General features: G+C 41.5%; 2 protein-coding genes and 2 long non-coding RNA genes across 6 annotated transcripts in view; 2 read left to right on the forward strand and 2 right to left on the reverse strand.

Moving 5' to 3' along the window:
* tspan17 (tetraspanin 17) overlaps positions 1-3,339 on the reverse strand; it is a 33,849-nt gene extending 30,510 nt beyond the window's left edge. Inside the window, exon 1 of the mRNA XM_036969869.2 lies at positions 2,666-3,339. Coding sequence (XP_036825764.1) covers positions 2,666-2,764 — 99 coding nt within the window. The 5' untranslated portion in view covers positions 2,765-3,339. The remainder of the gene's footprint in view (positions 1-2,665) is intronic.
* LOC149971522 (uncharacterized) overlaps positions 1-23,630 on the forward strand; it is a 255,974-nt gene that overhangs the window by 134,339 nt on the left and 98,005 nt on the right. The window lies entirely within an intron of this gene.
* Positions 6,099-7,077, forward strand: LOC149971523 (uncharacterized). Its single transcript, XR_016492041.1, has 2 exons — positions 6,099-6,372; positions 6,538-7,077. It is a non-coding gene; the product is annotated as an uncharacterized LOC149971523 (long non-coding RNA).
* The window catches only part of LOC110504491 (uncharacterized), a 73,555-nt gene continuing 59,874 nt past the window's right edge, over positions 9,950-23,630 (reverse strand). For all 3 annotated transcript variants that reach the window (XM_036969840.2, XM_036969842.2, XM_090221150.1), the window contains one exon: positions 9,950-11,076. In XM_036969840.2, coding sequence (XP_036825735.2) covers positions 10,195-11,076 — 882 coding nt within the window. In that variant the 3' untranslated portion in view covers positions 9,950-10,194. The remainder of the gene's footprint in view (positions 11,077-23,630) is intronic.

Genomic DNA, 23,630 nt, shown 5'->3' on the forward strand with positions numbered 1-23,630 from the left:
AACTAGGCTATATACAGGGAGAACCAGGTAATAACATGGTTATATACAGGGAGTACCAGGTAATAACATGGCTATATACAGGGAGTACCAGGTAATAACATGGCTATCTATATACAGGGAGTACCAGGTAATAACATGGCTATCTATATACAGGGAGTACCAGGTAATAACATGGCTATCTATATACAGGGAGTACCAGGTAATAACATGGCTATATACAGGGAGTACCAGGTAATAACATGGCTATATACAGGGAGTACCAGGTAATAACATGGCTATATACAGGGAGTACCAGGTAATAACATGGCTATATACAGGGAGTACCAGGTAATAACATGGCTATATACAGGGAGTACCAGGTAATAACATGGCTATCTATATACAGGGAGTACCAGGTAATAACATGGCTATATACAGGGAGTACCAGGTAATAACATGGCTATATACAGGGAGTACCAGGTAATAACATGGCTGTATACAGGGAGTACCAGGTAATAACATGGCTATATACAGGGAGTACCAGGTAATAACATGGCTATATACAGGGAGTACCAGGTAATAACATAACTATATACAGGGAGTACCAGGTAATAACATGGCTATATACAGGGAGTACCAGGTAATAACATGGCTATATACAGGGAGTACCAGGTAATAACATAACTATATACAGGGAGTACCAGGTAATAACATGGCTATATACAGGGAGTACCAGGTAATAACATGGCTATATACAGGGAGTACTAGGTAATAACATGGCTATATACAGGGAGTACCAGGTAATAACATGGCTATATACAGGGAGTACCAGGTAATAACATGGCTATATACAGGGAGTACCAGGTAATAACTAGGCTATATACAGGAAGTACCAGGTAATAACATGGCTATATACAGGGAGTACCAGGTAATAACTAGGCTATATACAGGGAGTACCAGGTAATAACATGGCTATATACAGGAAGTACCAGTGCCTAGTCAATGTTCAGGGGTACGGGGTAGTTGAGGTACATGTGGGAAGGGGTAAGTGACCAGGCAATCAGGATAGACAATAAAAAGAGTAGCAGCAGTGTATGAAAGACTGTCTATGTGTGAGTGTGTGTGTCGTCAACATGCACGTGTGTGTGTGTGTCACAGGAGGTTGGTGGCACCTTAATTGGGGAGGATGAGCTCGTGGTAATGGCTGGAGAGGAATTAGGGGAATGGTATCATAGCATTAAAAAAAAAATGGTTTCCATGTATTTGACGCCAATCTATTTGCTTCGTTCCAGACATTATTATGAGCCGCCCTTCCCTTAGCAGCCTCCACTGGTGTGTGTTTGCATGTATGTGTGTGTTGGAATGTCAGTCTAGTGAGTGTGTGGGTAGAGTCTAGTGAGTGTGTGGGTAGAGTCCAGTGAGTGTGTGGGTAGACATTGTAACATTGCAAAAATCTGAAACTTTCTGTCCAAAAATGATGACGTTCATATTTGCATGGCACGGTGGAGATCACACAAAAAACAAAACATTTTCCACAGGTCAGAGAGGCAGACTGCAAAGTTTAGACAAACCCCAAATGTTGCAAACCAAATCCTAGTCTAATAGCATGGGGAAATATTATCTAGACACGTTTTACTATGGGAGATTAAGTTTATAAATTGACTGGCTGGAATGTGGGACAGTGGAAGAGAATTATTAAATCTAATAGAACTGTTCACAGGTATTACCTGAAGAATTCAGGGACTGTGGCACTATAACTCCCTGCTATCATCCAATCAGCACCCAAACAACCAGTTTTATAATTACTACTTAGGCTTGCAACATGAAATAATGTCCCTGGCTAGTAGCCTATCAGCTCTTTGTGTGTGACCATGACAGTGTTGCTGACAATGGACTCAGTGGCTACTGTGTACTGTACACTAGCTCACTGTCTAAGCCATGCTTTAAGAGGTGTGTATGGGTGGAGTAGGTTAGCTCAGAGTGAGAGTGGCTATTGTATGAGGTTAACAGGCACGGATAGGACAGGCATTAAGGCAGTAGAGTACAGAGACAGTTAGCTAGCTGTCTGACTCCAATAGCCCAACACACATAGGCCTATACACACCCAAACCTACCCTACAAACAGCTATTCATCAGAACTATGGGGAGCACCCACCCACAGTGTAAGTTACTACCTACTATTGTTGGCATTCTGCTGTCCTACATTACTATCACATTAGGGCTGCTGGGAACCACACAATATACTTCACACAAATAGGCACAATAATGCCCAATGAGTCAAATATTAGCAGATGGATGATTGATCATAAAACAGTTATATATATATATATATATATGAGAGAGAGAGAGGAAATTGAAAAATTGACCGTTTCAAATTAACAAATCACTCATAATGGTGGGATGCATAAGTTACGTATGACACATTCACCTGGCCGATGATCACTGTCAAGAAAGGTAGCTAGCATCACCAAATCAATAACAGGAAATGATCACTATCTAATGGGACTAACTTACTGAACAGTATTTTAGGATTTATTCGATAAAGAACATCGGAATATAGTTTTAGGGCTAGGCGATCGAGCATAGTTTTAACTTGTTTAATTTGTCTCTTTCGGGCAGCACTAGAAAAACTATTGTTTAGAATAATTACATGCGGGTGTGAAATACAAAAATGTCAGCTACTTACCCAAAATATGATGTTAAATCCAAACAAGAAGTATTTGACACTGCAGCTCACTTCGGCTCCTTTAAAATGCTGGCGTTTTTGACTGCTAACGTTACTCATCCTGTAAACGTCGAGGCTAACTAGCTAGCTAGCCAACAATGTAGACGCCACTGGTTAGTTAGCTAACCTACAATCACGTCAATGACAAACGAACTACTATTTGTGTAACACACAAGCTAACTATCTCCATAAAACAACTTTGAGAAGAAAGAAAATTCAGCTAGCTAGCCAGCCAAATCACAAATACATCGCCGGCTAGCTAGTTAGCCTACTAGCTAACAACAGATCCAAAAACACTTTTGGATGTGTAAACAAAATAGACATTCATCTGCGGTTCAACGTACAACGTTACTCTCCATAACTAAACATATAGTTGAAAGCTAAAAAATAAAAATAAATCCAAAGAATTACTTTGTTTTGTTGATGATATAAATATAGTCGATTTCTCCCGTTCATAGCATTTGGTTGTTTTACATTTCACCTTTTCTTGTTGACAACAACCGTCGTTGTCCAATGAACTGAGCTGAAGAAACCCATCTGGACAAGTTGTATATCTAGAGCGAGACCTGCACTGGGGTTATTCAGGGAACAGCACTGCTGCTTTTTCCCCCCACTGGTGCAGTACACAGACCAAACAGAACAATGGTGAATAATGAACATACCCCTCTGAAAACAATTTAGCTATTTGTACAACATAAATAACGTACCAATAATAACATGTACCAAGTAAGAGGCACTGGTAATTCTTGCATTTGTTATTTGACAGTTTAAAATGTTACTTAAAAAAAAAAAATCATGACATGTAAACCTTGTACAACTACTAAACTAAAACAACCAAAAATTAAGCAATACATAATAAGACAAAAATGTGCAGCAATTAACAACTTTAAATATATGTTGTGGGGGGGGGGGATTGTGCTGTGGCTGTGAGCCTATCAGTGATAGTCTGGCTAACACTTAACACGGGGTCTGGAAGGAATGGCTCTTTGACCTTGTCGGCACAATGCATCTATAATGAAGGGGGATGTGATTTTACTGCTTGGCTCTCTGTGTTTATTCTCACTCAAACACCCACAAAGCACAGCCACACACAGTCCCCCGCTTCCAAACACAGCCGCACACAGTCCCCTGCTTCCAAACACAGCCACACACAGTCCCCCGCTTCCAAACACAGCCACACACAGTCCCCCGCTTCCAAACACAGCCACACACAGTCCCCCGCTTCCATAACAACGGTTGGATATTTTTTCAACCCCCCCCCCCAAAAAAAAATATATATATATTTGATTTGAAACAACAAGTCTCAATCCCTTGAGGCAAAGAAAACATTTGAGAGAACCAATCAAACCCGTCGATCAATTTCTGAGCGTTGATTGCATTTAACAAATGGCCTCCATTCCAGAGTGTCACAGCTTTCCCAGTGCTGTGAGTCACTGTGGGTTGTGTCAGCCAGTCAGTGTCACAGCTTTCCCAGTGCTGTGAGTCACTGTGGGTTGTGTCAGCCAGTCAGTGTCACAGCTTTCCCAGTGCTGTGAGTCACTGTGGGTTGTGTCAGCCAGTCAGTGTCACAGCTTTCCCAGTGCTGTGAGTCACTGTGGGTTGTGTCAGCCAGTCAGTGTCACAGCTTTCCCAGTGCTGTGAGTCACTGTGGGTTGTGTCAGCCAGGCTATATCAGTGATTCCTGACCTGTCCATATCTGACCTGTGTTGTACTGCAACCTGGTGTTATGTTAGATTACTACAGATGGAGATACTGGACATTAAAACTCCCCTCTTTAGTCCTACAGATGGCAGTCTATGCATGTCTTTAAATCACCAATAATTATACCTCCTTCATTTGCATGTGTATAGCTGCCCAATATGTAGGCTACATCAAATCAGATTTCCATACGTCAGTATCCCCAAGATGATGTGTAGCTACTGTCTGGCTATGTTCTCATGACAAAATTAGTTATTAAAATAGACACAGCAATACTCTAGGATTTCCTGAGGCTAACTTTGGGCTCCCGAGTGGCACAGTGGTCTAAGGCACTGCATCTCAGTGCTAGAGGCATCACTACGGACATCCTGGTTGGAATCCAGTCTTAATCACAACCGGCTGTGATTGGTAGTATAGGGCGGCGAGTCCCATAGGGTGGAGAGTACCATAGGGTGGAGAGTCCCATAGGGTGGAGAGTCCCATAGGGTGGAGAGTACCATAGGGTGGAGAGTCCCATAGGGTGGAGAGTCCCATAGGGTGGAGAGTACCATAGGGCGGCGAGTCCCATAGGGTGGAGAGTCCCATAGGGAGGCGAGTCCCATGGGGCGGCGAGTCCCACAGGGTGGAGAGTCCCACAGGGTGGAGAGTCCCACAGGGTGGAGAGTCCCACGGGGTGGCGCACAATTGTCTGGATAGGCTGTCATTGTAAATAAGAATTTGTTCTTAAAAACCTACTGTGTAGTTCTTGAAATGTGAATAAAGTCAGTGGATGTTTAAATCTAGAATCAATATAGTTTGTTGTCACTAGCTGGCTGTGCGAATGAAAGATTTCCCTCATGAATACATTCACCTGCGTCCCAAATTACATTCTCTATTCCCTATATGGTGCACTGCTTTAGACCAGAAACCTACGGGTCATGGCCAAAAGTAGTGCACTATTTAGGAAATAGGGTTCTATTTAAGATGCAGAAAAAGATTAGATAGCTGAAGGGGCGCAGAAAGCCCAGTGGTCTGCCGGACAGACTTGCCTTTGCTTGTTAGCTGCTATCTGTATTGATTTTCTCTTGGTGGCTGCTGGTGTGCTGAATTAAATGATTCTGAGTTAGTATGTCGTCATAGTCCTTTTCCCCTGTCATATACTATAAAAGACTATGAGCGTGGATAAGAACCGCGGTAACTGTGTAGCATTATGTGTCGTTACAGAACACCATGAATTTAGGTATTCCCAGATTAGCCTGTTCAAAATCTACATAGTCTTCTTCCTGTTGTAACATCCCAGATTAGCCTCTACCACATCTACATAGGCCCTTCCTGTTGTAACATCCCAGATTAACCTCTACCACATCTACATAGGCCCTTCCTGTTGTAACATCCCAGATTAGCCTCTACCACATCTACATAGGCCCTTCCTGTTGTAACATCCCAGATTATTCTCTACCACATCTACATAGGCCCTTCCTGTTGTAACATCCCAGATTAGCCTCTACCACATCTACATAGGCCCTTCCTGTTGTAACATCCCAGATTAACCTCTACCACATCTACATAGGCCCTTCCTGTTGTAACATCCCAGATTAGCCTCTACCACATCTACATAGGCCCTTCCTACTGCTGTCATGTAACTGAAGTGTTTAGTGAGCTGAAGTGGAAAGAGACAGAGATACAGAGACCACACACACAACATTGATATAATTAGTGTCAGCACTTTTATTTAGTTTTGTGTTCCGTTGTTTAAATAACACAGAATTAAGGAGGGGTACATGAGACCTATTTTTGATACACACACAAACACAACATCATTGATTGTTAGTCATATTACTAAACCTGTGTCCCAAACTCAAGAAAATCCCCCCCCCTCTTGTTAAAATACTAATTACAATCAACATTTGGGATTGGGACATAGTCATTCTGTGTTGATTGGCAGGGGAGGGGGGGGGGGGGGGCTCTCAGGGGAGGGGGGTTTACTCAAGGCTGAAGCAAACCCACAGTGGCTCCTGTGTTGATTGGCAGGAGAGAGACTCTCAGGGGGGGGGGGGGGGGGGGGGGGGTTTACTCAAGGCTGAAGCAAACCCACAGTGGCTCCTGTGTTGATTGGCAGGGGGGGAGACTCTCAGGGAATGGGGGGTTTACTCAAGGCTGAAACAAACCCACAGTGGCTGCATCAGAAATGCCACCATAGCTCTAAATTGAGTTGTTGATATATTGTTGATCTTTCACCGTTCGTAGCATTTGGATGTTTTTTGCATTTCACCTTTCCTGTTGTGAATGTTCTGACGACAACCTTCGCCGTCACAAGGAAAACCAAGTCGCTAAATGTGTTTACTCTGAATAGGGTGCCATTTAAGACAAATACATGTCAGTGAGAAGGTTATTCCTGCTTACCCAAGGTGCCAAGGCACCACAATACCAGCTGTCTCTGTCAGTCAGAGATTCAACACACTAGGGTCATATTCATTAGAGCACACTGTAGCAAAATGCTGTGCAATGGAAAACAAATCCTTATTGGACAAGCTCAGGTAGTCCCTTCCTGTTTCAGTCCCTTTTTTTCTTCTGTTTGGGTGTCTAATGAATGCAGCCCACATGTGACGAGTCAATAATCTGCTGATGCAGCGGTCACATAGAGTCCTATGTGTTTAGGGGACTGGGATACAAGTCCAACACTCTAACCACTAGGCTACCCTGTGTTTAGGGGACTGGGATACAAGTCCAACACTCTAACCACTAGGCTACCCTGTGTTTAGGGGACTGGGATACAAGTCCAACACTCTAACCACTAGGCTACCCTGTGTTTAGGGGACTGGGATACAAGTCCAACACTCTAACCACTAGGCTACCCTGTGTTTAGGGGACAAGGATACAAGGATCCTGTATTTCCTGTGGTCCTGTTCTGTTTGTGATCCGCTACGGGGCCGGAGGCAGAGATGTGGAATGACGTCGGTGGCCTTGGTGACCCCCCCCCCCCCCCTCCACCACCCACCCCCGCCTGCCTTGAAATACAATGCCTCCAGAGGGTTGAAGTGGAACGTTTACATTTCCTGATAAAAATTTTTGTTATAACTGTATAACATAAACAGGCTATTACAATGTGTTGTGTTTAGCGTGTGGCGGCGGTCTCAGACTGTTACTATGACATTTATGGAGAACAGCGTGGTGTCGTGTGTGAATGACACCTGTTTCAGGCCAATCAAAGTCAGTCCAATACGGTGTGTGCCAATGGGAACGTGGAATGAATCAAAGAAGTGCAAAATCAAGTGAAACTTGATCAAATACAAAAAATCTAAAGCAAACTGAAATGTGCACGTGCATTTAGAGTATTGTACGCGGAATACAGGGCCTTGCTTCAGCAAGAGTTTGGTCACTTAAACAAACCTACTCTTATCGTCCCATCTCAACCTAACATCCAACAGCAACATTCTCTCAACCATCTCTTGTGGAATGCCTTCTTTTAAAAAAAAAAAAAAAATCATCTTTCCTATTGGCTACCTTGATCGTTGTGGTACGCACAGATGTTTGTCCCTACAACATTAGTGACAACAAAACCTTGGTTTCCTATCGATCTCTCAGAAGGTAGTGTTTCTACATACTGTATTTGTTGTCATTTTGATGTCCCCAGCCATTGTTCGTTTTGTTTTCGGTGCCCGGACAGTAGACATATCAGTATTAGAAACGATAACATTGTGTCCCATCGGTTAACTTATACTGTAAACCTACACAAACTTCCTCTTTTGTCTGTCTCTGTCTCTCTTCTACCTTTCTACCTGCCAATCTGTACATTCATTTGAAACAAAGCTGTACACAAAACAACATACAGTAACTGTATATACAGTATATAGAGGGGATAGATGCATTATTGCACTGCGATAGATAAAGACTGCATAAGAAGTTTTGTTGTTTCCCTGTTCACTAAAAAGGATGTACTGTAGTGTACGTTTGTTGTTTCCCTGTTTACTAAAAAGGTTGTACTGTAGTGTACGTTTGTTGTTTCCCTGTTTACTAAAAAGGTTGTACTGTAGTGTACGTTTGTTGTTTCCCTGTTCACTAAAAAGGATGTACTGTAGTGTACGTTTGTTGTTTCCCTGTTTACTAAAAAGGTTGTACTGTAGTGTACGTTTGTTGTTTCCCTGTTCACTAAAAAGGATGTACTTGTAGTGTAGTGTATGTTTTTTGGGCCATTTATGATGCTATCAATACCACAATTAACGCCAATGTTCCTTGACTCTTTGCATAGTAATGTTATGGAATGGTAGAGAAACTACAATGTACCCAGAACCATCTATAAAATGTCAATGTAAATCTATGTCTCTGACTGTACGCATTCTATCTCTACGTACTCATTCAGAGGGAAGAGTATAGTCCATCTTTGTTTTCAAAAATCTACTAACTATCAAGCCAACATTCAAAGGGATTTGTTTGATGAAAGCATAGTCCAGTAAACTGTAATATTATATTACAAAACTCCTATACCTGCCTCCCTGTAGACACTACTACTACGGTACTGAAACTGACCCATCAATACTCTCTGTCTATATCCCAAATGACACTCTATTCCCTATACAGTGCACTACTTTCGACCAGGTTCCATAATGCTTGGGTCAAAAGTAGTGCACTATATACTGTAGAGAATAGGGTTCCATTTTGAATTACAGTCTCTCTCTCTCTCTCTCCCCAGTTTGACCTGTGTCAGATCTGCAAACATCATGTGGTTTAACTGCATTCCTTTCTACTCCAATGTATACCCAGCAATATTAAAACACATACATATATATATATATATATATATATATATATATATATTTAAATATATATATATATATACATTTATATATATAAATATATATATATATATATATATATATATATATATATATATATATATATATATATATATATATATTTCTATATATAAATTTATATATATAAATATATATATATATATATATATATATACGGAATAACTGCAAAGGGCCTATCTACGCCCTCACATCATTAATGTCTTATGTGGGGGATGAAAAGTGTAACACTGTTTTGAAAACATCATTCCAGATATTATCTTTGGTATTTTTCTTCTAGCCCTTAGATTTATAATAAACTATTATTTAGAGTAAACATATGTAAGCTACTGTAATAATTGTATTTTTCAATGGAACGTTTGTCGTAGTCAAATGCAAGTAAGCTAGTTTTACATTTCAGCAATTCCTGAATAAAATACATTTCGTTTTTTCAAAGACAAGGTCCAAATATAAAATTGTAGACAGGTCGCTTTGGATTTTAGAATTACTTAAATTTCCTTTTTTTTTTGTGAAATAAATGTATAAAGTATTTTTATAAAACGTAAGAATGAGAGGCAGAGGCAACAGTGAATTGTCCCTTCTATCTCCTCTCAGTAATCCCACTGTTGAGCTAGCTCTGAGCTTGATGGTTCTGGACTCTATAGCCTGCCAGCCAAATCAGTGGGTTTTAGTTGACTTTAGAATCACCAGACAGGTTGCTTCTATGTCCCAGCTGCGTTGTAAGGGCATCAGGTTCTTTACTGTGTGGTCACCATTATTTTCCCTTACTCCTGGATGCTCCAAAGCAACAAACACACAAGATCAGTTCCTTTAAAAGTCCTTTCCATATCTCACCTGAGGCAAGCTCTGAACCCTCCATCTTAGATGCTCCTATACATCAATGAAATTAAAAATGACCCAAAACCCACCAGTCCCCGTATCAATGTCCTCTCTGGGTTTTCTTCTCCTCTTATTGGGTAAGCTCAATGGTCCGTTCTCTTGACCCTCTCTCCCCGGCTCCCCCTATAGGTCGGTGCCAACACTACCCCTCTTCACCCTCAGGCTGCCGCCCCAGCCCCGGGGACAGGTGTTGTGGGTACGCTGCAGTCCTGGAGACCTCAGCCCAGAGTCCTCCGACTCCACCGAAGCATCCGAGTCAGTGAGGGACCTGGTGTTGTAGAGCCTTACTGGGGACCGGATCACCCCTGTAGGGGTGGGAGGAGGGCTGGCGAAGTGTGGAGACTGGCACCCCATGGCGCTGGGCTGGTAGGGGCTGAAGGGGGGTTTGGAGCTGCTGTAGTGGTGCTGGTGGTCGTAGCCCTGGTGGTGCTGGTGGGTGGTGTTGTCACCCAGTGGGGAGATTGGGAGGTTGTGGCCGCTCAGAGCACCTGGGGACGGGCTGTTTTTACGTTTGGCGGCGTTGATGATGTTCTTCGCTAACAGGCGATGGTTTGCCTTGGAGTTATTGGGGCTGACGATGGGAGACTGGCATCTGGAACCCCAGGGAGGGGATAGGGGTGAGGGGGAGAGAGGAGAGGTGATGGTGCCTTGGTGAGAGGGTCTGGAAGAGGAAGAGTTGGAGATGGTGGTGGAGAAAGGCTTGGTTGTCTGGTTGATGTTAGGGGATTGACAGCGGGACCCCCAGGGAGGTACAGACGATATAGGTGAGGTGGTAGTGGATGGTTTAGGCCTGGATAAAGAGGCTGTGGAGAAGGGTTTGGTGGTTTGGTTGACCACCGTGGGTGACCTGCACCTCGTCTCCCACGGTGGGGAGGCAGGGGAGGTGGCTGTCGCCTGGTGGAGGGGCCTGGAAGTGTGGGGTCCCTCTGAGCTGCTGAACCGACGGGTGAACTGCAGTGTCCTGGTGGGGGTGGTGGTGGGGGTCGGAGGGGACTCCTTCCTCATCTGTGGAGAGAGATTAAAAGTACAGAAACATGAATGGGAGACACCCTAGATTAACATTATCATGGTAAAGAGATATGAATGTGAGACACCATGATAATGTTAATCTAGATTAAAGAGACATGAATGTAAGGCACCATGATAATGTTAGTCTAGGGTATAGAGGCATTAATGTAAGACACTATGATAATGCCTCTGATCTGGAGGATTCACTAAACAGAGAACATCCCTGGTCATCCCTACTGCCTCTGATCTGGTGGACTCACTAAACAGAGAACATCCCTGGTCATCCCTACTGCCTCTGATCTGGAGGACTCACTAAACAGAGAACATCCCTGGTCATCCCTACTGCCTCTGATCTGGTGGACTCACTAAACAGAGAACATCCCTGGTCATCCCTACTGCCTCTGATCTGGAGGACTCACTAAACAGAGAACATCCCTGGTCATCCCTACTGCCTCTGATCTGGAGGACTCACTAAACAGAGAACATCCCTGGTCATCTCTACTGCCTCTGATCTGGAGGACTCACTAAACACAAATTATTCGTTTGTAAATTATGTCTGAGTGTTGGAGCGTGCCCCTGGCTATCCGTAAATAAAAAAAATCTAAATAAATTGTGCCATCTGGTTTACTTTATATAAGGAATTGTAAATGGTTTATACTTTCACTTTTGATACTTAAGTACATTTTAGTAGTATATTTAAAGTATATGTTAAAACCAAATACCTGTAGACTTTTACTCAAGTAGTATTTTACTGGGTGACTTTCACTTTTACTTGAGTCATTTTGTATTAAGGATATCTTTACTTTTACTCAAGTATGACAATTGAGTACTTTTTCTACCACCGGGTCTATTTAAGGAATATTTGGTGAACTCTCCATCTAAAACGTTTGAATATATTGATCATGATCTACGGAGGAATTTAGCTCTATTCATTCAGCTCACAAACTTGGCTACCTAACTGTTTTCAACAATGCTACATGGTTTCCTTGACATGAAAACAACAAGTCGGGCTGAAAACAGACCGCATAGCAACCCAGACTATCAGCTCAAATCTGTGTGTGTGTGTGAGCTTCCTTATTAACCAAACAGGATACCTGGTCTCCAGTGTCCCTCTCACGTTACCACAGTTTGGCCAAGCTGAGGTGACTAACCTTTATGGAGATCTGCTGCTCTCTAGGCTCCTGAAGAGCTTGATAGGTCGTTCCCTAGACTCCTGAAGAGCGTGGTAGGTCTGCTGTTCCCTAGACTCCTGAAGAGCTTGGTAGATATGCTGTTCTCTAGGCTCCTGAAGAGCTTGGTACTCTAGGTCTGCTGTTCCCTAGGCTCCTTAAGAGCTTGGTAGGTCTGCTGTTGTCTAGGCTCCTGAAGAGCTTGGTAGGTCTGCTGTTGTCTAGGATCCTGAAGAGCTTGGTAGATATGCTGTTCTCTAGGCTCCTGAAGAGCGTGGTAGGTCTACTGTTCCCTAGACTCCTGAAGAGCTTGGTAGATATGCTGTTCCCTAGGCTCCTGAAGAGCGTGGTACTCTAGGTCTGCTGTTCCCTAGGCTCCTGAAGAACATGGAACTCTAGGTCTGCTGTTCCCTAGACTCCTGAAGAGCGTGGTAGACTCCTGAAGAGCGTGGTAGGTCTGCTGTTCCCTAGGCTCCTGAAGAGCGTGGTACTGTAGGTCTGCTGTTCTCTAGGCTCCTGAAGAGCGTGGTACTGTAGGTCTGCTGTTCTCTAGGCTCCTGAAGAGCGTAGTACTCTAGGTCTGCTGTTCTCTAGGCTCCTGAAGAGCGTGTTAGGTCTGCTGACCTCTAGACCTATGTTGGCTTTGGTACTGTAGGTCTGCTTTTACAAGAGAGTTTCTTATAATGTTATGGTCTCACAGGCTTTGCTGATACCCGGCAAAGACTCCTGGGGAGCCTTCTTTTCACCTTGAACTAGTGTTGATCAGATTCAGAGTACGACACTGATCTACGGTCAGTATTGTACTTTTCAACCCCCTACTGGTTATATTTAGTATTTGGCATGGGCAGGCTGATCCTAGATCTGTGCCTATTTTGCCCTAAGGACAACATGAACTTTGAGAAAATGTTATCTGGATTTGCTGTTACCCTGCCTAGGCTCTTCGGGAGCTTTGTTTTACCCTTGAACCAGTGTAACTCTGAAGTCCCCCCCCCCCCCTATACAAATCAAATGGAATCTAAATGTATTTATCGCATACACGTTTCTGCTTATGTTATTGCCGGTGCAGCAAATTGCTTATGTTTCCAGCTCCAAAAGTGCAGTAATATCTAGCAAAACAATAACAATACACAGATCATCCATACGTTTAAAATAGAAAAATCAGAAAGAGCAATGTCAGAGTCAAGAATATTAATACATGTACAGTGCCTTGCAAAAGTATTCATCCCCCTTGGCATTGTTACCATTTTGTTTCATTACAACCTGTAATTTAAATAGATTTTTAATTGGATTTCATGTAATGGACATACACAAAATAGTCCAAATTGGTGAAGTGAAATTTAAAAAAAGAACTGCATGTAATTCACCCCCTTTGCTATGAAGCCCCTGAATTAGATCTGGTACAAACAATTACCTTCAGAAGCACCATAATTAGTTAGATTGCACACAGGTGGACTTTATTTAAGTGTCACATGATCAGTCACATGATCTCAGTATAGATATATATATATATATATATATATATATATATATACACCTGTTCTGAAAGGTCCCAGAGTCTGCAACACCACCAAGCAAGTGGCATCATGAAGACCAAGGAGCTCTCCAAATAGGTTAGGGACAAAGTTGTGGAGAAGTACAGATCATGGAAAGAATATGGCACCACAACAAACCTGCCAATAGAGGGCCGCCCACCAAAACTCACAGACCAGAAGGGCATTAATCAGAGAGGCAACAAAGAGACCAAAGATAACCCTGAAGCTGCAAAGCTCCACACCAGAGATTGGAGTATCTGTCCATAGGACCACTTTAAGCCGTACACTCCACAGAGCTGAGATTTACGGAAGAGTGGCCAGACAAAAAGCCATTGCTTAAAGAAAAAAATCAGCAAACACTTTTGGTTTCGCCAAAAGGCATGTGGGAGACTCCCCAAACATATAGAAGAAGGTGGTCAGATGAGGTGGTCAGATGAGACAGAAATGTTGCTTTTTGGCCATCAAGGAAAACGCTATGTCTGGCGCAAACCCAACACCTCTCATCACCGCCAGAACAACATCCCCAGTGAAGCATTGTGGTGGCAGCATCATGCTGTGGGGATGTTTTTCATCGGCAGGGACTGGGAAACTGGTCAGAATTGAAGGAATGATGGATGGAAATGTTCAGTCTTCCAGAGATTTGAGACTGGGATGGAGGTTCACCTTCCAGCAGGACAATGACCCTAAGCACACTGCTAAAGCAACACTCGAGTGGTTTAAGGGGAAACATTTAAATGTCTTGGAATGGCCTAGTCAAAGCCCAGACCTCAATCCAATTGAGAATCTGTGGTATGACTTAAAGATTGAAGTACCCCAGTAGACTGTACACCAGCGGAACCCATCCAACTTGAAGCAGCTGGAGGAGTTTTGCCTTGAAGAATGGGCAAAAATCCCAGTGGCTAGATGTGCGAAGCTTATAGAGACATACCCCAAGAGACTTGCAGCTGTAATTGCTGCAAAAGGTGGCTCTACAAAGTATTGACTTTGGGAGGGGGGGGTGAATAAGGTTATGCACGCTCAAGTTTTCTGTTTTTCTGTCTTATTTCTTGGTATTTTCACAATAAAAAAATATTTTGCATCTTCAAAGTGGTTGTATAAATCAAATGATACAAACCCCCCAAAAATCTATTTTAATTCCAGTTTTAAGAATGCCAAGGGGGTGAATACTTTCGCAAGCCACCGTATGTGAATGGTGTGTATAGACAGGATAGGCCTAGGCCCTAAGGGTAACTCTTGCAGAAAGATTGTAGCTTCCATCAATGTAATTGTCTGCATAATTTCCAATCACCCATATTTTTTTTGCAAATATATCAAATATATATTTTTAAGTATATTTTCCATTATTATTTTGCCCTAACCCTACCACCCTCCCCTAATTGGAGTAAACTAATGGACAACAACACTTAGGCTTCTACTTCCAGCTTCTACATACTATACTGAACAAAACATATAAACGCAACATGTAAAGTGTTGGTCCCATGTTTCACGAGCTGAAATAAAAAGATCCTCAGAAATGTTCCATACTGCACAAAAAGCGTATTTATCTTACATTTTGTGCACAAATGTGTTTACATCCCTGTTAGTGAGCATTTCCCCTTTGCCAAGATAATCCATCCACCTGACCAGGTGTGTCATATCAAGAAGCTGATTAAACGGCATGATCGTTACACAGGTGGCAGACAGTGTGTGTTAGTGTGGGTTTGCTGATGTCAGTCAATGTTGTGAACAGATGGCGGTGGGGTTATGATGTGGACATTGTGTGACCAACATATGTGACCAACAGAAATCCATTGATTAAGGCCTAATGAATTGATTTCAATTTATTGATTTTCTTATATGAAATGTAACTCGGTCAAATCTTTGATTTTTTGCATATTACGTTTAAAAAAAAAATTCCAGTGTATGTACATTTTACGGACACAGTAGATTTTTACATTAGTTAGTTATCATTAGTTAGTTATTAGTTATCTTTCGTGTGTTTTTAAGTCCCATCCTATAGCTTCACTCAACCCCTCTCATAGATCTCTGAACACCATCCAGTATTGATTTCTATTTTGCCACGTATAGTTCCTCTGTCAAGTACTTTTGCTTCCTCTTTCAAAACAGTGTTCGTCTTTATGTACAGCTGTTCATTTTACATTATTAATAGGAGGAAAATCCTTACGATTAACTTCGGTTAGTGGAGATGGAGGAGACTGAAATTAAAACTTGACTCCATTTGTAACATGTTTCAGTAAAAATAATTTGGTAGCATTTCTATGTTGAAGATTAGAACCATTGTTTGGTGCATTTTCGCACATATTCCATCCAGAAAGGCCAATGGGTCATACCATTCTTTTGAAGGTAGGGGCCATCCATTACACTTGATCTTTCCTGAATAAGTTCCTCCATTTCTTTGTGTTTTTCCTCTAACTTACTCTGTGTCTCTGTGGTACAGTTTTTATTTCCGTCTATCTGTATTGTTAGTGCCTCTTATTACTTTTGTTAATATTAACTATTTTGACTGAAATTCATTGTTTTAAATATGAGGTTTGAATTGCATGGCCTCTAAAGGCACATTTAAAAGTGTCTCATACAATAAGGGGATCTTCTGTACCTATGTTATGTTGGGAAAAAATCTGTCTATAAATTCTTCTGTCCAAGTTAAAAACAAGTTATCAACCAATAGGCTTTGATTAAATGTCCAATATCCCCGCCCACGTGAAAAATCTGTAAGAGTAATGTATGCGCCAATTATTTGATGGTCCGACCACATTCTGTCACCTATCAACACTTTTTTAACGTTTGGTGCTAGCGAGAATTGAATAAGAAAGTAGTCCAGACTACTAGCTTGATTGAGCGTCCGCCACATATATTTCACCAGGTCAGACTAATTTCTACCTTGATCCTGGAGTGTTTTCATGCTAGGCAAGAAAGGCCAATGGGTCATACCATTCTTTTGAAGGTAGGGGCCATGGGTAATACCATTTGATTGAGCGTCCGCCACGTATATTTCACCAGGTCAGGCTAATTTCTACCTTGAGCCTGGAGTGTTTTCATGCTAGGCAAGAAAGGCCAATGGGTCATACCATTCTTTTGAAGGTAGGGGCCATGGGTAATACCATTTGTCTGAATGCTTTTAACTCTGATAGGCTTTTAGAAAGCTAAGACCCTTCCTTCACAAAAAAAAAAAAAACAGATTGTGGAATGCAGTGTAATCACTCATATTGTACAGGGTGTTTCCTTTATCTTCAGAGAGAATCTTTTAAAAGGCCTTATTGTCTGTTTTGCATTGATGTACGTATACTGTTGTGTACTCTGCCAGCTCTTCGACTGTTAAACTGGGTGTTAGCCTTCAGGAAAAAAAAAACATTCATTCTGTGTCTATACACTGTTTTCAAAGGTTTTCCTGCAGAGATATACATTTGTTCAGTGTACTATATGCTTCAGTAAACTACGACAACAGAAGAGTCAGAGCAGAAAAAGAACCGAAAGTTTAAGGTACAATACAAGTAGATGAATGGAAAACAGCAGGATAGAAGAAACAGAAGAAAATAAGGAAAAAGTAGAAAGACAAAACAAAAGGAAGCAGGTCCCAGGAAAACAGAAAGGATACAGCTTTAAACCAGGAGAGAAACAGAAAGGATACAGCTTTAACCAGGAGAGAAACAGAAAGGATACAGCTTTAACCAGGAGAGAAACAGAAAGGATACAGCTATAACCAGGAGAGAAACAGAAAGGATACAGCTTTAACCAGGAGGGAAACAGAAAGGATACAGCTTTAACCAGGAGAGAAACAGAAAGGATACAGCTTTAACCAGGAGAGAAACAGAAAGGATACAGCTTTAACCAGGAGGGAAACAGAAAGGATACAGCTTTAAACCAGGAGGGAAACAGAAAGGATACAGCTTTAAACCAGGAGAGAAACAGAAAGGATACAGCTTTAAACCAGGAGGGAAACAGAAAGGATACAGCTTTAAACCAGGAGAGAAACAGAAAGGATACCGCTTTAACCAGGAGAGAAACAGAAAGGATACAGCTTTAACCAGGAGAGAAACAGAAAGGATACAGCTTTAACCAGGAGAGAAACAGAAAGGATACAGCTTTAACCAGGAGAGAAACAGAAAGGATACAGCTTTAAACCAGGAGAGAAACAGAAAGGATACAGCTTTAACCAGGAGAGAAACAGAAAGGATACAGCTTTAAACCAGGAGGGAAACAGAAAGGATACAGCTTTAACCAGGAGAGAAACAGAAAGGATACAGCTTTAACCAGGAGAGAAACAGAAAGGATACAGCTTTAACCAGGAGAGAAACAGAAAGGATACAGCTTTAAACCAGGAGGGAAACAGAAAGGATACAGCTTTAACCAGGAGGAAAACAGAAAGGATACAGCTTTAAACCAGGAGAGAAACAGAAAGGATACAGCTTTAACCAGGAGGGAAACAGAAAGGATAAGGCTTTAAACCAGGAGGGAAACAGAAAGGATACAGCTTTAACCAGGAGAGAAACAGAAAGGATACAGCTTTAAACCAGGAGGAAAACAGAAAGGATACAGCTTTAAACCAGGAGAGAAACAGAAAGGATACAGCTTTAACCAGGAGAGAAACAGAAAGGATACAGCTTTAAACCAGGAGGAAAACAGAAAGGATACAGCTTTAAACCAGGAGAGAAACAGAAAGGATACAGCTTTAACCAGGAGGGAAACAGAAAGGATACAGCTTTAAACCAGGAGGGAAACAGAAGGGATAAGGCTTTAAACCAGGAGGGAAACAGAAAGGATACAGCTTTAACCAGGAGAGAAACAGAAAGGATAAAGCTTTAAACCAGGAGAGAAACAGAAAGGATAAAGCTTTAAACCAGGAGGGAAACAGAAAGGATAAGGCTTTAAACCAGGAGGGAAACAGAAAGGATAAGGCTTTAAACCAGGAGGGAAACAGAAAGGATACAGCTTTAACCAGGAGAGAAACAGAAAGGATACAGCTTTAAACCAGGAGGGAAACAGAAAGGATAAAGCTTTAAACCAGGAGGGAAACAGAAAGGATAAGGCTTTAAACCAGGAGGGAAACAGAAAGGATAAGGCTTTAAACCAGGAGAGAAACAGAAAGGATAAAGCTTTAAACCAGGAGGGAAACAGAAAGGATAAAGCTTTAAACCAGGAGGGAAACAGAAAGGATAAGGCTTTAAACCAGGAGGGAAACAGAAAGGATACAGCTTTAACCAGGAGAGAAACAGAAAGGATAAAGCTTTAAACCAGGAGAGAAACAGAAAGGATACAGCTTTAACCAGGAGAGAAACAGAAAGGATACAGCTTTAACCAGGAGAGAAACAGAAAGGATACAGCTTTAAACCAGGAGGGAAACAGAAAGGATAAAGCTTTAAACCAGGAGGGAAACAGAAAGGATACAGCTTTAAACCAGGAGGGAAACAGAAAGGATACAGCTTTAAACCAGGAGAGAAACAGAAAGGATAAGGCTTTAAACCAGGAGGGAAACAGAAAGGATACAGCTTTAACCAGGAGAGAAACAGAAAGGATAAAGCTTTAAACCAGGAGGGAAACAGAAAGGATACAGCTTTAACCAGGAGAGAAACAGAAAGGATACAGCTTTAAACCAGGAGGGAAACAGAAAGGATAAAGCTTTAAACCAGGAGGGAAACAGAAAGGATACAGCTTTAACCAGGAGGGAAACAGAAAGGATACAGCTTTAAACCAGGAGGGAAACAGAAAGGATACAGCTTTAACCAGGAGAGAAACAGAAAGGATACAGCTTTAAACCAGGAGGGAAACAGAAAGGATAAAGCTTCAAACCAGGAGAGAAACAGAAAGGATACAGCTTTAAACCAGGAGGGAAACAGAAAGGATAAAGCTTTAAACCAGGAGGGAAACAGAAAGGATAAAGCTTTAAACCAGGAGGGAAACAGAAAGGATAAGGCTTTAAACCAGGAGAGAAACAGAAAGGATACAGCTTTAACCAGGAGAGAAACAGAAAGGATACAGCTTTAAACCAGGAGAGAAACAGAAAGGATACAGCTTTAAACCAGGAGGGAAACAGAAAGGATACAGCTTTAACCAGGAGAGAAACAGAAAGGATACAGCTTTAAACCAGGAGAGAAACAGAAAGGATACAGCTTTAAACCAGGAGGGAAACAGAAAGGATAAGGCTTTAAACCAGGAGGGAAACAGAAAGGATACAGCTTTAACCAGGAGAGAAACATAAAGGATAAAGCTTTAAACCAGGAGGGAAACAGAAAGGATAAAGCTTCAAACCAGGAGAGAAACAGAAAGGATACAGCTTTAAACCAGGAGGGAAACAGAAAGGATAAAGCTTTAAACCAGGAGGGAAACAGAAAGGATACAGCTTTAACCAGGAGAGAAACAGAAAGGATAAAGCTTTAAACCAGGAGAGAAACAGAAAGGATACAGCTTTAACCAGGAGAGAAACAGAAAGGATAAGGCTTTAAACCAGGAGGGAAACAGAAAGGATACAGCTTTAACCAGGAGAGAAACAGAAAGGATACAGCTTTAAACCAGGAGGGAAACAGAAAGGATAAAGCTTCAAACCAGGAGAGAAACAGAAAGGATACAGCTTTAAACCAGGAGGGAAACAGAAAGGATAAAGCTTTAAACCAGGAGGGAAACAGAAAGGATAAGGCTTTAAACCAGGAGGGAAACAGAAAGGATACAGCTTTAACCAGGAGAGAAACAGAAAGGATAAAGCTTTAAACCAGGAGAGAAACAGAAAGGATACAGCTTTAACCAGGAGAGAAACAGAAAGGATACAGCTTTAACCAGGAGAGAAACAGAAAGGATACAGCTTTAAACCAGGAGGGAAACAGAAAGGATAAAGCTTTAAACCAGGAGGGAAACAGAAAGGATACAGCTTTAAACCAGGAGGGAAACAGAAAGGATACAGCTTTAAACCAGGAGAGAAACAGAAAGGATAAGGCTTTAAACCAGGAGGGAAACAGAAAGGATACAGCTTTAACCAGGAGAGAAACAGAAAGGATAAAGCTTTAAACCAGGAGGGAAACAGAAAGGATACAGCTTTAACCAGGAGAGAAACAGAAAGGATACAGCTTTAAACCAGGAGGGAAACAGAAAGGATAAAGCTTTAAACCAGGAGGGAAACAGAAAGGATACAGCTTTAACCAGGAGGGAAACAGAAAGGATACAGCTTTAAACCAGGAGGGAAACAGAAAGGATAAAGCTTTAACCAGGAGAGAAACAGAAAGGATACAGCTTTAAACCAGGAGGGAAACAGAAAGGATACAGCTTTAACCAGGAGGGAAACAGAAAGGATACAGCTTTAAACCAGGAGGGAAACAGAAAGGATAAAGCTTTAACCAGGAGAGAAACAGAAAGGATACAGCTTTAAACCAGGAGGGAAACAGAAAGGATAAAGCTTTAAACCAGGAGAGAAACAGAAAGGATACAGCTTTAAACCAGGAGGGAAACAGAAAGGATAAAGCTTTAAACCAGGAGAGAAACAGAAAGGATACAGCTTTAACCAGGAGAGAAACAGAAAGGATACAGCTTTAAACAAGGAGGGAAACAGAAAGGATAAAGCTTTAAACCAGGAGAGAAACAGAAAGGATACAGCTTTAACCAGGAGAGAAACAGAAAGGATACAGCTTTAAACCAGGAGGGAAACAGAAAGGATAAAGCTTTAAACCAGGAGAGAAACAGAAAGGATACAGCTTTAACCAGGAGAGAAACAGAAAGGATACAGCTTTAACCAGGAGAGAAACAGAAAGGATACAGCTTTAAACCAGGAGGGAAACAGAAAGGATACAGCTTTAAACCAGGAGAGAAACAGAAAGGATAAGGCTTTAAACCAGGAGAGAAACAGAAAGTTTATAGATGCAGAAACAGAAAGCAGAAGGCTTTAAACCAGGAGGGAAACAGAAGCAGAAGGCTTTAAACCAGGAGAGAAACAGAAAGCAGAAGGCTTTAAACCAGGAGGGAAACAGAAGCAGAAGGCTTTAAACCAGGAGAGAAACAGAAAGTTTATAGATGCAGAAACAGAAAGCAGAAGGCTTTAAACCAGGAGGGAAACAGAAAGCAGAAGGCTTTAAACCAGGAGAAACAGAAAGGATAAGGCTTTAAACCAGGAGAGAAACAGAAAGTTTATAGATGCAGAAACAGAAAGCAGAAGGCTTTAAACCAGGAGAGAAACAGAAAGCAGAAGGCTTTAAACCAGGAGAGAAACAGAAAGCAGAAAGCTTTAAACCAGGAGGGAAACAGAAAGTGTATAGATGCAGAAACAGTCCAACAGAAAATAGAGGTTTATAGATGCAGAAACAGTCCAACAGAAAAGAGAGGTTTATAGATGCAGAAACAGTCCAACAGAAAAGAGAGGTTTATAGATGCAGAAACAGTCCAACAGAAAAGGGAGGTTTATAGATGCAGAAACAGTCCAACAGAAAAGAGAGGTTTATAGATGCAGAAACAGTCCAACAGAAAAGAGAGGTTTATAGATGCAGAAACAGTCCAACAGAAAAGGGAGGTTTATAGATGCAGAAACAGTCCAACAGAAAAGAGAGGTTTATAGATGCAGAAACTTAATAGGAAAACAGAAATCAGTCCATCAAAGAAAACAGAAACAGAGAAACCATAGTCGTTGTTGTCAGCTAGCTAGCTGGTTTAGTGATCAACACGGTGAATCTAAAAACACTCTTGAGTTATATTTTCATTCTATGTTGTTCTAGGTATAAATCAGTCGAGTCGTAAAACCGTGGAAGTTAACATTACGTCAAATTGCATGCAGAGGTGCAGTGTGTACATGACTGACATCGATGGTGTCAGAGCCAGGGCTCACAGGACGGTTGTAGTAGTAGTATATCATTTGGTAGTTCTCGAACTAAAGCGCAGAGAAACTGCGCCCCCTATGGGCCCTGGTCAAAAGTAGTGTACCATAAAGGGAATGGGGTGGAATTTCAAACAGCAGTCAGTCTATATTAGAAACAGAGACAGTAAAAGGGAGTCCCCTGCCTGATACTTTCATGTCTGTAAGCTTGTATTAAATTACAAAATCATAGATCATAAAATAGACGCCAGAGCATCTGTTAAAGGGCTTTGTATCTCTCTCTGTCTCAAGTCTTTCTGGAGATGGGAATAACAATGTAAAACTAAAGAAGAAGAAGAAGTGTGAACCGATTTCTCATCCCAAAGTTATTTAGGAGCTGACAGAAAATTGGGCTTTTCCAAAGCTCAAGTGCACTTAGTGGTTTTTATATTTGGTACTATTTGGCAAATAGTTTTGGCTCGCAAATAGTTTTTTAGTGCTTGTTGATCTCTGGATCTATAGCATAGTGTTTGTTGATCTATAGCATAGTGTTAGTTGATATCTGGATCTATAGCATAGTGTTTGTTGATCTATAGCATAGTGTTAGTTGATCTCTGGATCTATAACATAGTGTTTGTTGATCTCTGGATCTATAGCATAGTGTTTGTTGATCTCTGGATCTATAGCATAGTGTTAGTTGATCTGTGGATCTATAGCATAGTGTTAGTTGATCTATAGCATAGTGTTAGTTGATCTGTGGATCTATAGCATAGTGTTAGTTGATCTATAGCATAGTGTTAGTTGATCTCTGGATCTATAGCATAGTGTTTGTTGATCTCTGGATCTATAGCATAGTGTTTGTTGATCTCTGGATCTATAGCATAGTGTTTGTTGATCTCTGGATCTATAGCATAGTGTTTGTTGATCTCTGGATCTATAGCATAGTGTTTGTTGATCTATAGCATAGTGTTTGTTGATCTATAGCATAGTGTTTGTTGATCTATAGCTTAGTGTTAGTTGATCTCTGGATCTATAGCATAGTGTTTGTTGATCTCTGGATCTACAGCATAGTGTTTGTTGATCTAT

This window comes from Oncorhynchus mykiss, chromosome 25 (genome assembly GCF_057628025.1).
Source record: "Oncorhynchus mykiss isolate SJ-2025 chromosome 25, ASM5762802v1, whole genome shotgun sequence".
NCBI classification, from domain to species: Eukaryota; Metazoa; Chordata; class Actinopteri; order Salmoniformes; family Salmonidae; genus Oncorhynchus; species Oncorhynchus mykiss.